General features: G+C 40.9%; 1 protein-coding gene across 3 annotated transcripts in view; it reads left to right on the plus strand.

Moving 5' to 3' along the window:
- C5H8orf34 (chromosome 5 C8orf34 homolog) overlaps positions 1–14,624 on the plus strand; it is a 392,453-nt gene that overhangs the window by 126,213 nt on the left and 251,616 nt on the right. For all 3 annotated transcript variants that reach the window (XM_075828255.1, XM_075828257.1, XM_075828256.1), the window contains exons 6-7: positions 354–526; positions 13,676–13,842. In XM_075828255.1, the coding sequence (XP_075684370.1) occupies positions 354–526; positions 13,676–13,842 (340 nt within the window). The remainder of the gene's footprint in view (positions 1–353; positions 527–13,675; positions 13,843–14,624) is intronic.

Consider the following 14,624-nt stretch of genomic DNA (forward strand, 5'->3'; position numbering starts at 1 on the left):
TAGGGAATTAATAAATAGTGACGGATCCTCTTTGCATTGAGACATTTTAAAAGTGTGACTTGGTGGTTGTCAATGTCCTTTAACCTCAACCACTCACTATATATCAGGGGACCTGGTTCTCTGCCATGACCTGGTTCTTTGTGCCATGCTCCTTCAGATTTTAGTGCCTTGCTATGCTTTCCGTGTTACAAACTGACAATTAGATGGTAAGGCTTCCATTTTGGCATTGGGACCTGCAATATACAATTATAATATCTATGACTTTATTTGTTGTAAATCCCTTTTTTATTATACCGGTTTATTGTTCTTATGTATAACCCTGAAGTTAATCCTCAATTTTTTCATATCTTCAGGACACAAGAGCATTTAACTCTTCACTTCTAAGACCCTGCGTGATCGGAGAATGGGTGGGACGTGAAGATAATGACATTGACCCTTTAGCTTCAGAAATGATACAACCTCCTGTACCAAGAAATAAGAATGAACAGCGTGAAGGGGATGAAGGCAGTAGCAGTCCTGCTGGGAGGTAAACTTCATAGTACAAAGCTCACAGCTAGCGCATATTGTTTGTCACTCTTACCAGCTATTATCCCCTTAAGGACAGGGACTAGTTGGCACGTTCAGGACGCAGCCCAATTTTTCAAATCTGACGTGTCACTTTATGTGGTAATACATTTTTAACCTAACTGCTTTTTCCTATCCAAGCAATTCTGAGATTGTTTTCTCGTGACACATTGTACTTTTAGTTAGTGGTAAAATTTGCTCGATACATTCAGTATTTTATTGTGAAAAACACCAAAATTTTGACAAAAAACGGCAAAAATTGCATTTTTGTAAATTTTAATGTATCTGCTTGTAAGATAGATAGTTATACAACACAAAATAAATGCTAATTAACATTCCCCATATGTCTACTTTAGATTGGCATCGTTTTCTGAACATCCTTTTATTTTTCTAGAACAGTACAAGGCTTAGAACATTAGCAGAAATTTCTCACATTTTCAGGAAAATTTCAAAAGGCTATTTTTACAGGGACGAGTTCAGGTTTGAAGTGGTTTGAGGGGCCCATACAATGCAAACCCCCATAAATCTCCCTATTTTAAAAACCGAACCCTTCAAAGTATTCAAAACAGCATTTAGAAAGTTGATTAAAACTTTGGGCGTTCCACAAGAATTACAGCAATGTAGGCATGAAATTTACAAATTTCATTTTTTTTCAGAAATTCATTTGTAATAATTGTTTTTCTGTAACACAGAAGGTTTTAGCAGAGAAACACAACTCTATATTTATTGCACATATTCTGCAGTTTTTAAAAATATCCCACATGTGGCCCCAGTGTGGTAATGGACTGAAGCACCGTCCTCAGAAGCACACGAGCACCTAGAGGATTTTGGGGCCTCCTTTTTATGAGAACATATTGAAGGCAACATGTCAGGTTTGAAGAGGTCTTGTGATGCCAAAACACCCCCAACAAGACACCATTTGGCAAACTACACCCCTCAAGGAATTTATCAAGCGGTATAGTGGGCATTTTGACCCCACAGTTTTTTTGCTGAATTTAGTGGAATGAAGCCGTGAAAATGAAACATTTTTCCAATAAAACGTAGAAATTTTCAATTTTTACAAGGAATAAAGGAGAAAAAACACCCCAACATTGAAAATATATTTCTCCCGTTTACGGCACTACCCCATATGTGGCAATAAACGGCTCTTTGGACACCTGGCAGGTCTCAGAAGGGAAGGAGAACCATCTGGCTTTTTGAGCTCAGGTTTTGCTGCAATGGTTTTCGGGTGCCATGTCACATTTGCAAAGCTCCTGCGGGACCGAATCAGTGGAAACCCCCCAAAAGTGATCCAATTTGAGAAACTACACCCTTCAAGGAATTTATCGGTGGGTATATTGAGCATTTTGACCCCACAGGTTTTTTGCTGACTTTAGTGGAATTTGTCTGTGAAAATGAAAATCAACATTTTTTTCAAATAAAATTTAGTTTTAGCTCAGTTTTTTCCATTTTCACAATAAATAAAGAAAAAAAGGCACCCCAACCTAAATCAACCTCTTCTGAGCACAGCAATTCCCCATATGTGGTAATAAACGGCTGTTTGGACCCGCGGCAGGGCTTCGAATGGAAAGCGCGTTATTTGGCTTTTGGAGCTCAAATTTTTTCTGGAATGGTTTTCGGTGCCATGTCAGAATTGCAAAGCTCCTGCGGGACCAAATCAGTGGAAACCTCCCAAAAGTTACCCCATTTGGGAAACTACACCACTCAAGGAATTTATCGAGGGGTATAGTGAGCAGTTTGACTCCACAGGTTTTTTGCTGACTTTAGTGGAATTAGGCCGTAAAAATAAAAATAAATTTTTTTTCTAATAAAATGTAGTTTTAGCTCCGATTTTTTTCCATTTTCACAAGGAATAAAGGAGAAAAAGCACCCCAACATTTGAAAAGCAATTTCTCCCGATTACGGCAATACCCCCTAAGTGGTCATAACTGCTGTTTGGACACACGGCAGGGCTCAAAATGGAAGGAGCGCCATTTGGAGCTCAAATTTAGCTGGAATGGTTTTTGTGTGCCATGTCACATTTGCAAAGTGCCTGCGGGGCCAAAACATTAGGAAACCCCCAAAAAGTGGCCACGTTTCGGAAACTACACCCTTTAAGGAATCTATCTAGGGGTATAGTGAGCATTTAGACCCCACTGGTCTTTTGCAAAATTTATTGGAATTAGACCGTAAAAATAAATATCAAAATTTTTTCCGCTTAAAAGTTGCATTTTTTCATTCTTACAAGGAATAAAGGAGGAAAAAAAAACATCCTTTGTAAAGCAATTTCTCCAGAGTACAGAAATATCCCACATCATGGTCATAAACTGCTGTTTGGACATACGGCAGGGCTCAGAAAGGCAGGAGTGCTATTTGGCATACAGATTTTGCTGGATTGTTTTTTTGGCTGCGATGTCTCATTTGAAAAACCCTAAGGTACACGAGTACAGTGGAAGCCCCCAAGAAGTGACCCTATTTTGGAAACTACACCCCTCAAGGCATTTATCATTTGCCTGGACATATGACAGGCCTCAGAAGTAAAGAGCACCATGCGCATTTGAGGTCTATTTTGGTGATTTTCACAGCATTGGCACACAATTGCAGGGCTCTGAGGTCAAATAGTACAACAAACCTCCAAGTAGTGACCACTATTTTGGAAACTACACCCCTTAAGGCATTTTACGGACGTAGTGAGCATTTTGCCCCCACAGGTGGTTTTTTCATTAGTAATTAATGCGCAGCGGATGGTTCAAAGTGGAAATTGCAATTTTCCGCTGATATGCCATTTAGTGCACAATATGTTGTTCCCAGTTTGTGTCACCGAAGACAAACACCTCGTAAACAGCTAAGCTGGTTCTCCTGAGTATGGAAATGCCATATATGTGGAAGTAAACTGCTGTTTGGGCACACTATAGGGCTCAGAAGAGAGGGAGCACCATTTAGCTTTTGGAGCGCAGATTTTGCTTGGTAATGGTTCTGTTTGGAGTTTTACTGGTATTTCAGTTTATGATGTGGGGGTATATGTAATCTGTGCGGAGAACATCAGGGCATAATAAGAAGAATAATAATGGGGTAAATTAATAATAATCTGCAGATATGTGGCCTGTGTCGCACTGATAGATGGTGCCCGATCTTATCCGCTTTTGGAATGCTCTGCACATTTTGTGTCGCCATATTCTGAGAGCCAGAACTTTTTTATTTTTCAGTCAAAAAAGCTGTGTAAGGGCTTGTTTATTGCGGGACAGGTTGTAGTTTTTATTGGCATTATTTTAGGGGAAATGGTACTTTATGCTAACTTTTTATTCCATGTTTTGGGAGGGGTGGTGATAAAAAAATAGCAATTATGACATTTTTATTTATTTGTTTTGCGGTGTTCACCGTGTGGGAAAAATAATATTATAGTTTTATAGATTTGGTCGTTACGGACATGGCGATACCAAATATGTGTACTTTTTTCAACTTTTTTTTTGTCCCACTAGGGGACTTGAGAGCCTGCACCTTTGTTCTTTACTCTAATGCATTACACTACCCACGTAGTGCAATGCATTAGAGCTGTCAGTCATTACTGACAGCAAGCCTATTAGGTCCCATCTGTGGGCGGGCCAAATAGGCTATCATACGTGGCAGACCAAGAAATAAATTGTTAGGCCTCTGGTTGCCATATCTATGATCGGCATCGACACGATGTGATCGCTACAAACCATTAAGATGCCGCAATTGCTTTTGATCGTGGCATCTAAGGGGTTAATGGCAGGGATTGGAGCTAGTACTTAAAGAGGCTCTGTCACCAGATTCTCAAATCCCTATCTCCTATTGCATGTGATCGGCGCTGCAATGTAGATAACAGTAACGTTTTTGTTTTTTTTAAAACGTTCATTTTTGGCCAAGTTATGAGCTATTTTATATATATGCAAATGAGCTTTGAAATGGACAATTGGGCGTTTCCCGGGTGCATACAGTCTTGCTGAAATGCAAGTTTAGCAGAAGAACTCTGGAAGAGTTGCCAGTTCCCGAGTGCAGGCGGGGATTTGGACAGCGCTACTGCTGCGCATGCGCAGTAGCAGCCTCAGGCTTGTCGTCACACCAAGCACTCGGGAATAATCGGAAGTTCCCGAGTTCAAACTAAATAAAGCGCGTTTATGAGAACATTGAAAGCGACCACAGAGCCATACTATGGTTGGGATGTGTCTTTTCCCGACCATAGCCAGGGGAATGGGTTATGGTCGGATCCAAGGGCAACCAGAAACACAACAAAACTTCTGACAGAGGAATGATAATAATATGTCTTTATAACAGTAGATTTTAGAAAATAACATGTAATTGCACAAATGTATAACTGACATCTATGGACACATTTAAATTTATTTTAGTTCGTGGTAAAACCCCTTTAAGCTGTTATCACCAGGGAAAGCTGGTCAGAGGAAATGCAATATATGAAATTGGAAAGGTGCGGTCCGACAGAACCGCTCTTTGTTAGCAGTTCTCCACTCTGGCTAATAGAAAAGTGGGTAACCCCTTCCAAGACACCCATATACCCTAATAGTATATGTGGAAAGGACTTGTATTCATGAGACAACCCCTTTTAGAGCTATTTGTAATCTACTGTGAACTCGTTGTGCTATTGTTGCACTTATAATATTGTTAAATGAATGGAAATTACTTTTTTTTTTCTTTTTCAAACAAAAAAATCTAGCTTCTCTTCCCTTCGCATCCTGCGTCTGCTTATATCCCTGGCTGGCATTTTTACCAGGCATACTGTATGCAACTGGAGATTCTTTTTAAGTCATTGGTACATGTGCCAGGCTCCTCTATTTGTCTAGCTGCCGCTTGCTTTAGCAAAAACTGCAAATACATTTAAAATTAAAAAAGCAAATATATATCTTTGGTTCACTTTCAAGGAGAATTTTTAATAACTAAGCTTCCTGAAACTCAACACAAATATTGTAATCTGACTTTAATGGAAGGACCTGTTGACACAATTTAAAATAAATTCCCAGAACCTTATTAATACAATACTATAACAGACTAAGCACATAACAAACAAAAACAAATTACTTCATTGCATGAAATATTCATAAGGTAATGTCGGAAGAATTGTAAATTGAGGCCCGTATACTTACTGTGTTCAAAGCCCTCCGTCCATAGCAAACACAGTTCATTATCCCACTGAGTTTATTTCCCTGCAAAGACAAATGAGAATATTTTCAGCAGCGACAGTGAGGAAGGCTGAATAATGTTCTCTATTAGGCTTTGTTCACATCTGCGCCGGGACTCCGTTCATGGGTTCCGTCTGAGCTTTTCGTCAGGGGAACCCATGAACGGAATCCAAACTAAAACAAACGGAAACCATAGGTTTCAGTTTGCATCACCATTGATTTCAATGGTGAGGGATCCAGTGCAAATGGTTTCCGTTTGTCACCGTTGTGCAAGGGTTCTGTCGTTTTCACATATCAATACCGTAGTCAACTGCCCTATTTATTCCTTCAAAATGACGGAACCCTTATACAATGGGGACAAACGGAAACCATTTGCACCAGATCCGTCACCATTGAAATCAACGGTGATGCAAACGGAAACCTATGGTTTCCGTTTGTTGCAGTTTGGACTCCGTTCATCGGTTCCCCTGACGGAAAGCTCCGACGTAACCCATGAATGGAGCCCCGACGCAGATGTGAACAAAGCCTTACACGTACAGAGGTGAGGTATGGACTATTAAATAAATAATAAATTATACTTGGGAAAGTAATGTAAAAAATAAAAATACTGTAAAAGAATCATTAGAAACACGAGCTTATGACCCACACTTACTGGGAACCATGTGGTTTCACTTTTCTAGACACAATTGACTTCAATAATTCTGCAATAATAAAAGGTCATGCCCACTTTTGACATTATTTTTTTTATTGACCAAATACATCTAAAATACATAGTAACGCAAGTTTGCAAATAGTCTTCAAAGAAATTATCCTATCGTTTTGTGTATACAGCGCCTATGCAAACCTTTGTATCTCCATTGTTACGTACTGCAAACAGATCCTTTGTGTCTGTTCCTGCAGTCACAGGTTAATTCCTTCTGTACAGTCTTCTTGTTAACCTACAGACAATATGAGAGGAGGGCAAATAAAAGAGAGTAACATATGATCAGTCCCATACACAGGCTGGTTTGTGGTCTGTAACCACGAATACACATAGATCTGCAGAGGAGCTGTATTTTGTATTAAGACTAAAGGGGAGATATCCTTTAGAAATGATTGCATGTTACAAATAATACAGAACACTGAATAAGGCTGTGTTCACATCTACGTCAGGGCTCCGTTCTGACTGAGCTTTCCGTCGGAACGGAGCCCTGACTGACACAAATGGAAACCATAGGTATCCGTTTCCATCACCTCTGATTTCAATAGTGACGGATATGGTGCCAATAGTTTCCGTTTGTCTCCGTTGTGCAAGGGTTCTGTCGCTTTGACGGAATCAATAACGTAGTCGATTTTGACGGAACCTTTGCACAACGGCCACAAACGGAAACCATTGGCACCGGATCCGTCACCATTGAAATGAATGGTGATGGAAACGGAAACCAATGGTTTCCGTTTTTTTCAGTCAGGGCTCCGTTCTGATGGAAAGCTCAGTTGGAACGGTTATGTGAATGAAGCCTAGCATTGATTATCTATAATTTAATATTTGTTCGAATAGAATTTTTGCAACCTAATAGAAGAGTTAATATTTACTGTTTTTGTGTTTTTATTTACTTTAGGGATAAATTATTTTTAACACTTTAAAAACGCGGCCTATTTTGGCCTTCAGGACGCGGCAATTTTTTTTCATTTCTATTCCATCGCATTCCATAAATTGTTTTTGTGTCGCCACATTCTATGACCCATAAAAAATTTTATTATTCCGTCCACATAGCTATTGAGGACTTGTTTTTTTTACAGTTTTGTTTTTATGGCATTCATAGTGCGTAATAAATGACATGTTAACTTTATTCTGTGGGTCATTACAATTACGATGAAACCACATTAATATAGGTCTTTTGTTTTTGTGTCGCCAATCTCGGATAGCCATAACATTTTCCAATATGGAGCTATGTGAAGGCTTAAATGGGTTTTCTGGTCTTGGGGCGTTTTTTTTATACTGAAGACCTATCCACAGTATAGGTAATCAGAATATGATTGGTGGGGATCCGACACCTGGACCCCGAACCGATCAGATGTTGCGGCTGCATCCGTCACAAGGAGTTATGCAGTGTTCGGAGCAGGAAGCAGAGGGCTCCATGCACTGTACAGCTGCCATGCTGGGGTACTGAAGTTCTGCTCCTATTCACTTAAATAGTATCAGAGCTGCAGTACTGCAGCATGGCAGCTATACAGTGCATGAAGCCTTCTGCTTCCGTCTCCGAACACTGTAAGGGCATGACCACACGTGGCGGAATTTCACTAAAATTCCGCTGCGGACACTCCGCAGCGTTAATCCGCAGCGGTGCCGTTTGTCCATTGACTTACACTTTAATTTAGCAGTGTTCGTTTAGACGAGGCGTAAAATTCCGCTGCGGAGCATAGGCTGCGGAGCGGAATTTGGTGTCCGCAGCATGCTCTGTCTGTTGCGGAGCAGTGGCGGACTCATGGCGGATTTTCTCCATTGACTTCAATGGAGAGTCAAAATTCCGCAATGAAGTCCGCAGATCTTATGTGTGCTGCGGAGCGTATTGGTTTTACTACCATGACATTTCTTCATTCTGGCTGGACCTATGTATTTCTAGGTCTACAGCCAGACTGAGGAAGTCAATGGGGCTCCCGTAATGACGGGAGCGTTGCTAGGAGACGTCTGTAAATAGTCACTGTCCAGGGTGCTGAAAGAGTTAAGCGATCGGCAGTAACTGTTTCTGCACCCGGGACAGTGACTACCGATCTCAATATACATGTATCTGTAAAAAAACATATAAGTTCATACTTACCGAGAACTCCCTGCTTCTGTCTCCAGTCCGGCCTCCCAGGATGACGTTTCAGTGTAAGTGACGGCTGCAGCCAATCACAGGCCAAGCACAGGCTGCAGCGGTCACATGGACTGGCGCGTCATCCAGGGAGGTCGGCCTGGATGCCGAAAGAGGGACGCGTCACCAAGACAACGGCCGGTAAGTATGAAAATCGTTTACTTTCACTAGGGAAAGTGCTGTCCCTTCTCTCTATCCTGCACTGATAGGGAGAAGGGAAGCACTTTTCCCGCAGTCCGCAGCAGCTAGTCCGCATCAATGTACTGCACATTTTGTGCAGATCCGCAGCAGAATCTGCAACGCAGATTCTGTGCGGCATTGATGCGGACAGTTGCGGAGGAAATCCGCCACGTGTGGTCATGCCCTAAAACTCCTGGTGACGGATGCAGCCGAGACCGCTGATCGGTGAGGGGTCCGGGTGTCAGGCCCCCAGCAATCATATAATGATGATCTATCCTGTGGATAGGTCATCAGTATGAAAAACTGCTCTATGACCAGAAAACCCATTTAATCTTTGCGGGATGAGTTGATATTTTAATTGGCACTGTTTTGGGTTACATACAACTTTTTGATCACTCTTTGTTCCATTTTTGGAATGCGGGATGAACAAAAAAACAATGATTCTGGTTTTAATTTTTTTATTTTTCAGCGTTCACCCTGCGTGTTAAATAGCATGATAATTGTATAGCTTGGATCATTATGAATGTGGTAATATCTATTATGTGTACTTTTTTCTTCTTTAGATATTTTTACATAATAAAGCATTTTTTTATTGGGAAAAAGTTTTTTTGTAGACTGTAATACTTCTGTATTGAAGTATATTATGCCTGTCGGAGTAACGGAGCTAAAGATCTTGTATAAACAGTGACCGGTGACCGGGCTGCAGCTTTACTGTATTTGTAACATGGCAAATAATGATATTGCTAATTTCCTGTTCGTTAAATAGAAGGAGAGGCCTGCAGAAAAATCGGCTGGGTTTTGCAGGCAAAGGCTCATGATAGGTACTGTCATGAGGATCTAAGCGCACTGTGAAGTTTTAATTTTTTGCTGGCGGTATGCTTTTAAGAAAAAAAAAAGGTACCGGTGGTCTTCCAAATGCATGTTATCTAAAATCCAAATGATATAAATTAGCACTTCACAGAGCGATTTGTAGTGGCATACGTAAATATAGATATAAACCTTGTCCCGTGAATTCCTATGTAATACCATATGAAAATATATGTACTAACATATGTGTTAATAATAAGTTTAGACTAGTTTTCTATGCACTTTTTAAACATGATGTATTAGAAATGGCTTGTGTGGCTTTGTATTCAAGATCAATATTGCAGGCCCATTAAGCATGGAGCGTCCTTTGAGCAGAAAGATCTGAAATTCGTTTTTACTACAAACCTTAATTCCCCAAAGAAATTGCATTTCCATTGAAATCATAGATGAGATCAATATTGGTGACAGTTTGCAGATCAAACATTGAAGATTTTGTGCAAAACACAAGGGTTTTGGATTTGAAAAAAGAGAAGAGATAAAAAGAGCTGGATTAGAGGTTACAAATCAAATCCTATGAACATACATTAGTGGCAAAAGATTGGGCAAGAGATTAAAAACCTATTATAGTTTAAATACATGATCACAAAGCAGCAAAAGAAAAGTTAGACTTTGGTACAGGTACTGTAATTGTTTCAATTAATTAATGAATGCATAAATCTGTAAAAAAACAAAACGGTTCTTAGTTTTCACATACTGGTGCACAATTTTTTTTGTTGTTGTACATAAAGTTAAAAAGCACATGCACCAGATGGCAGAAAGCGGTCAGAAAATAACACTTTTTATTAAGGTGCCCCATTATACTGTATATCCTGTGTCACGTTGGGTACGTGGACCCACTGCACCGTACCGCCTTAACGGTATGGCACCTGGCAACAGGACAAAGTCTATAGTTCAAATAGGTGTACCTGTAGTAACTTCAGATAGTAGCAAGACAGGCGCAGATGGGACTTTGGCAGCAGGCAGACACCAGGCGTGGTTTAACAGGACAGGCGTATTACTCTGCGCAGCACGACTCTAACTCTGTATGGCACTTGGTTCTGGGTAACACGGGACAGAGGATACAGGTAGCAGGAACGGGAACACTGGGAACTAGGAAACACTAAGGGACCATTTGCAGAGACGAACATAGGTAAACGACAACGCTCAGGCAATACAGGAAGGGGCAGGGCCCTTCTTATAGTCCAGGGTGCTCATGGGCTAATTTGGTCTTTAATTCGCGCTGGCCCTTTAAGAGCTGGCATGAGCGTGCGCGCGCACCCTACGATCACTGATCCATGGCTGCGGCTGTCAGGAGGTGAGTAAGCCTGACGGCCATCGGCCATGAACATTACATCCTGTCTTCATGCCATGGAAATAGGAAAACATGGCCATCTCTTGCTGTAAAAGTCAAGGCATTGTTATCTACTCCATGTCTAATATTGGGGTTTACTAACCTGAGGCCAAGGGTCATAGAAGGATATTTGGCTTGTACAATGCTACTATGTTAGTGAGTACATTTCTGATTACCAGTGTAGATGTAAAATAACCATTTATTGCACTCCATACACAACCCAGACCAGACCCTTAATCAGACCCAAGACCCCAAAGTTAATAAAAATAGATTTATTTATACTTCTATCTTCTCTTTTCTTCAGGGTCCGGCACACAGTTCATGGATCAGAGTATGCGACATCCTGACTCTGCTTAGTGCCAGGATCTTGTGAGAGCTGGCGCACACGTCCTTACGCTAGCCAGCACACAACGCCGCCGCACACAGCGTCCTAAGGTCCTGTTCACATCAGCCTTGGGCTTCTGTTCATGGGTTCCGTTAGACCATTTTGTCAGAGGAACCCATGAATGGAAAGCCAAACGGAAACCTTAAGTTCTGTTTGTATTACCATTCATTTCAATGCTAATGCTTCCTTTGCAATTGGTTTCTGTTTGTTTCTGTTCTGTAAGGTTTTTGTTTTTTTAGCGGAAACAAAAGCGCAGTCGACTACACTATTGTTTACGCTAAAAGGAAAGGTCTAACGGAACCCATGAACGGAAACCAAACGCTGATGTGAACACAGCCTAACACTAGCCAGCACTCAACGACCGCGGCGCACAGCGTCCTGACGCTGGTACAGTTCAAGGGTCTCGAAGATCACTCCTTATTCATTGGTGATCTTTGCTACAGCCTGTTTGCCAGCAGCAAGTACTAATGTATTTGATCATTTAACTCTATGGCTGTGTGTAGGGAAGCAGAGGATTTGAAGCGCTGTATCAGAGAAGGAGAACAGTGTTCTATATAAGGGGAAATATGACATTAAACAGCACAGAATCTATCCACTCATTACATAAATAATATCACTATAGTGTCCTCTTTGTGATTGTGTGCATGCAGCATATACACAACTATACCCATCATCCCCTGCCTTAACCAAATCCTGCACATGCCCCTGGTAACCGTACACAAGGACCTACTTGTCACCATTTAAAGGAAGAATTATTCCCTCTGTTCTTAGTTTGGACCAATGGCTTGCTGCTGCTACCTGGGAAGACTCTACCTACTAAAATGCAAAAAAACATTGGTCGGGGGAAGTTCCTCAACAATAAATTAATTATTAATGAGGTATTCTCCCAGGGATGATTGTAATCCCATGTGGATCCCTCCTTCCAAGATTCCCATCGCAGCATAAACCCTGAGATCCATGAAAATGCTGATTTTTGAAACCTTGAAAACACTGTTATTCGATGAGGATTTCAATTGGAATGGCATTATTCTTCAGCACTTGTCACATTCAGAGTGTCATTTAGGTCTTTCTTCAGATTATCCAACAATGAATATTTATACTTGAAGCAGATGGCTTGTCTTCTTACCTCTTGCAAGATGATGAGATCTAGTGCATGAGCCCATCTGTTAGGGCCATTTACAAGATGGAAAAGGGGCCTTACAGCTCAGAAGACATAAGTGATGTAACCACAGGTGTCGTTCTACGGATGAAAAAACGGTGTTAAAAATATGTCTGCCAACCAAACAAATGCATTATATATGACACGCTACTGTATATTATAAGCAGGAGGCTGCAGGTGGAGAACATTTACAGTATACAGGTCACGGATCTCCTAGGTGACTTCTAATATGCTTTATCATTTATAGCAAGGGATATAGAACACCATAGCTGGTGCAGAACCTCTTTTTAAAGGGCCACTATTGATTGACTAATATGAAACGCCCTTATCCTCTTCAAAAATGTCCGCAGCATCGGAGTTGTGTACTACATTGTTTTGCAGCAGTTGGAGACAGATGTATAATACACACTGTAGCTGCTGAAGAACCTCATTTTCAAGAAGAACTACATGTCCGCCAGGAAGAGGTGGGCAGAGGTGAAGGAACTTCCTGTAAAAGCAACCTGCAAAAGCTTGCTTCTGCCGGAAGAGATAAGTAGCGGCACTCATCTCTGTATAATCGTCAGGTTCTGACATCAGACTGTGGTGTTTATGCAAATAATATTTACAGGCATCAATGGAAGATTTCCATAAAGGAGTATTATAATTTAATAACTGTTATATCAAGAAAATGAGGGCGCAAACAATAAGTACTGGCTGCTGTTACCCTTGGTCTTCTGGATTATGTTACTATAGTCTGTTCATTAGAGCACAGAATAGGGCGGATTTACCACTGTGTCTGGGTTTTGAATGTGGTGCAAGACAACTAATTTTAACGTTTGCACCTCATAGACAGTTTTTAAAAGTGTCTTAAAAAGGGGCGTGGCTTCCAATGCTCCAAAATGCGTAAAAAAAGCTTACAAAATATTCTGCCGCAAAATAAGCCAAAGGTGGTTTAAGAAAGAGAAAACGGTATAACCGGTCATGTGCCAAAATGATCATGCAGTATGCACCACTGGGATAAATTTGGTGCATTTGGTACATTAGTAAATGTGCTTTTACTTCGTAATACATTATACTGTTTGGTTTATTTTGGCCCCTGAGTGGCTTCTTGGTGTAGGTTACGGAGTAACTTTAAGAAGCTGTGAAACATCTAACACCATCTTGGTTCTGTAATCTGCCAATGGTCATGATTCTGTCAGTGACATTGATGTACCAGCCACTAATGCTATTTATTTTTTTTAGTTTGAAGATGGAGCCAAAGAACAAAGGTCTGAAACAGCAGCAGCAACAACATAAGAAGCTGTTAGCGGCCATGCTTTCTCAAGACTCCTTTGACTCGGTACACAGCACTCCTGCATCTGTCACAGAGGAAGATATTGATAATGAGGATGATGCAATGGAACTGCTAGGTAATTTACAGGCTCACTCATTTATTTATAAAGTGCTTGGACAGAGGAGGGATTGATTCTCATGTTAAATGAGTAAAGTCCAGGTTAGGGTCACAGCGTGCAGTCTAATCCTTTCTCTCTGATTCGTGTCGGTGTATATTTCACTCAGTGTACAGTATAACATGTTCTATATGAAATCAATAACCGTTCCTGAGAACTGGTTGTTTTTTTTACATTGTGTATTAAATTTTTTCTAGTGATTGCTATAAATGCAGGGCTGGCCTTAGGGGTGTGCAATCTGTGCAGTCACAGAGGACACATAACCTGTCACTACTGAAGGCGCCGCCACTGGCCTTAAAGAGTAACTGCACCTTCATCAATCTTTTGATATGCCATAGAGACATATCAAAAGTTTAGATTGGTGTGATCACAGCTGAAGGTGCGGGGCGCTCATCGGACTTCTTCTGCACCTTTGTTTCAGGAACAGTGGGGGTCTCCGCACTCAGACCATCACCAAACCAAACTTTTGATACGGTATGTCTTTATGACATATCAAAAGTTTCAAGAAAGTGCAGCGACTCTTTAATGGCTGGGGAACCCAGCACTTGCACCCTGATCCCAGAATTGGTGCCCAAAACTATGGAAAATGCACAGGATACAGTTATATTCCTTAGTTTATTAATTGGCTAATGCTCTTTAGGCACCTTGCAGCAATGTTATTTGGACAATGTTTGACTGTATTGTTTGGGTACAACATGATACACCATAAGGAAGGTGGGGGTATCCATAGAAGGTACCACAAA

This window comes from Rhinoderma darwinii, chromosome 5 (assembly GCF_050947455.1).
Source record: "Rhinoderma darwinii isolate aRhiDar2 chromosome 5, aRhiDar2.hap1, whole genome shotgun sequence".
Taxonomy (NCBI): domain Eukaryota; kingdom Metazoa; phylum Chordata; class Amphibia; order Anura; family Rhinodermatidae; genus Rhinoderma; species Rhinoderma darwinii.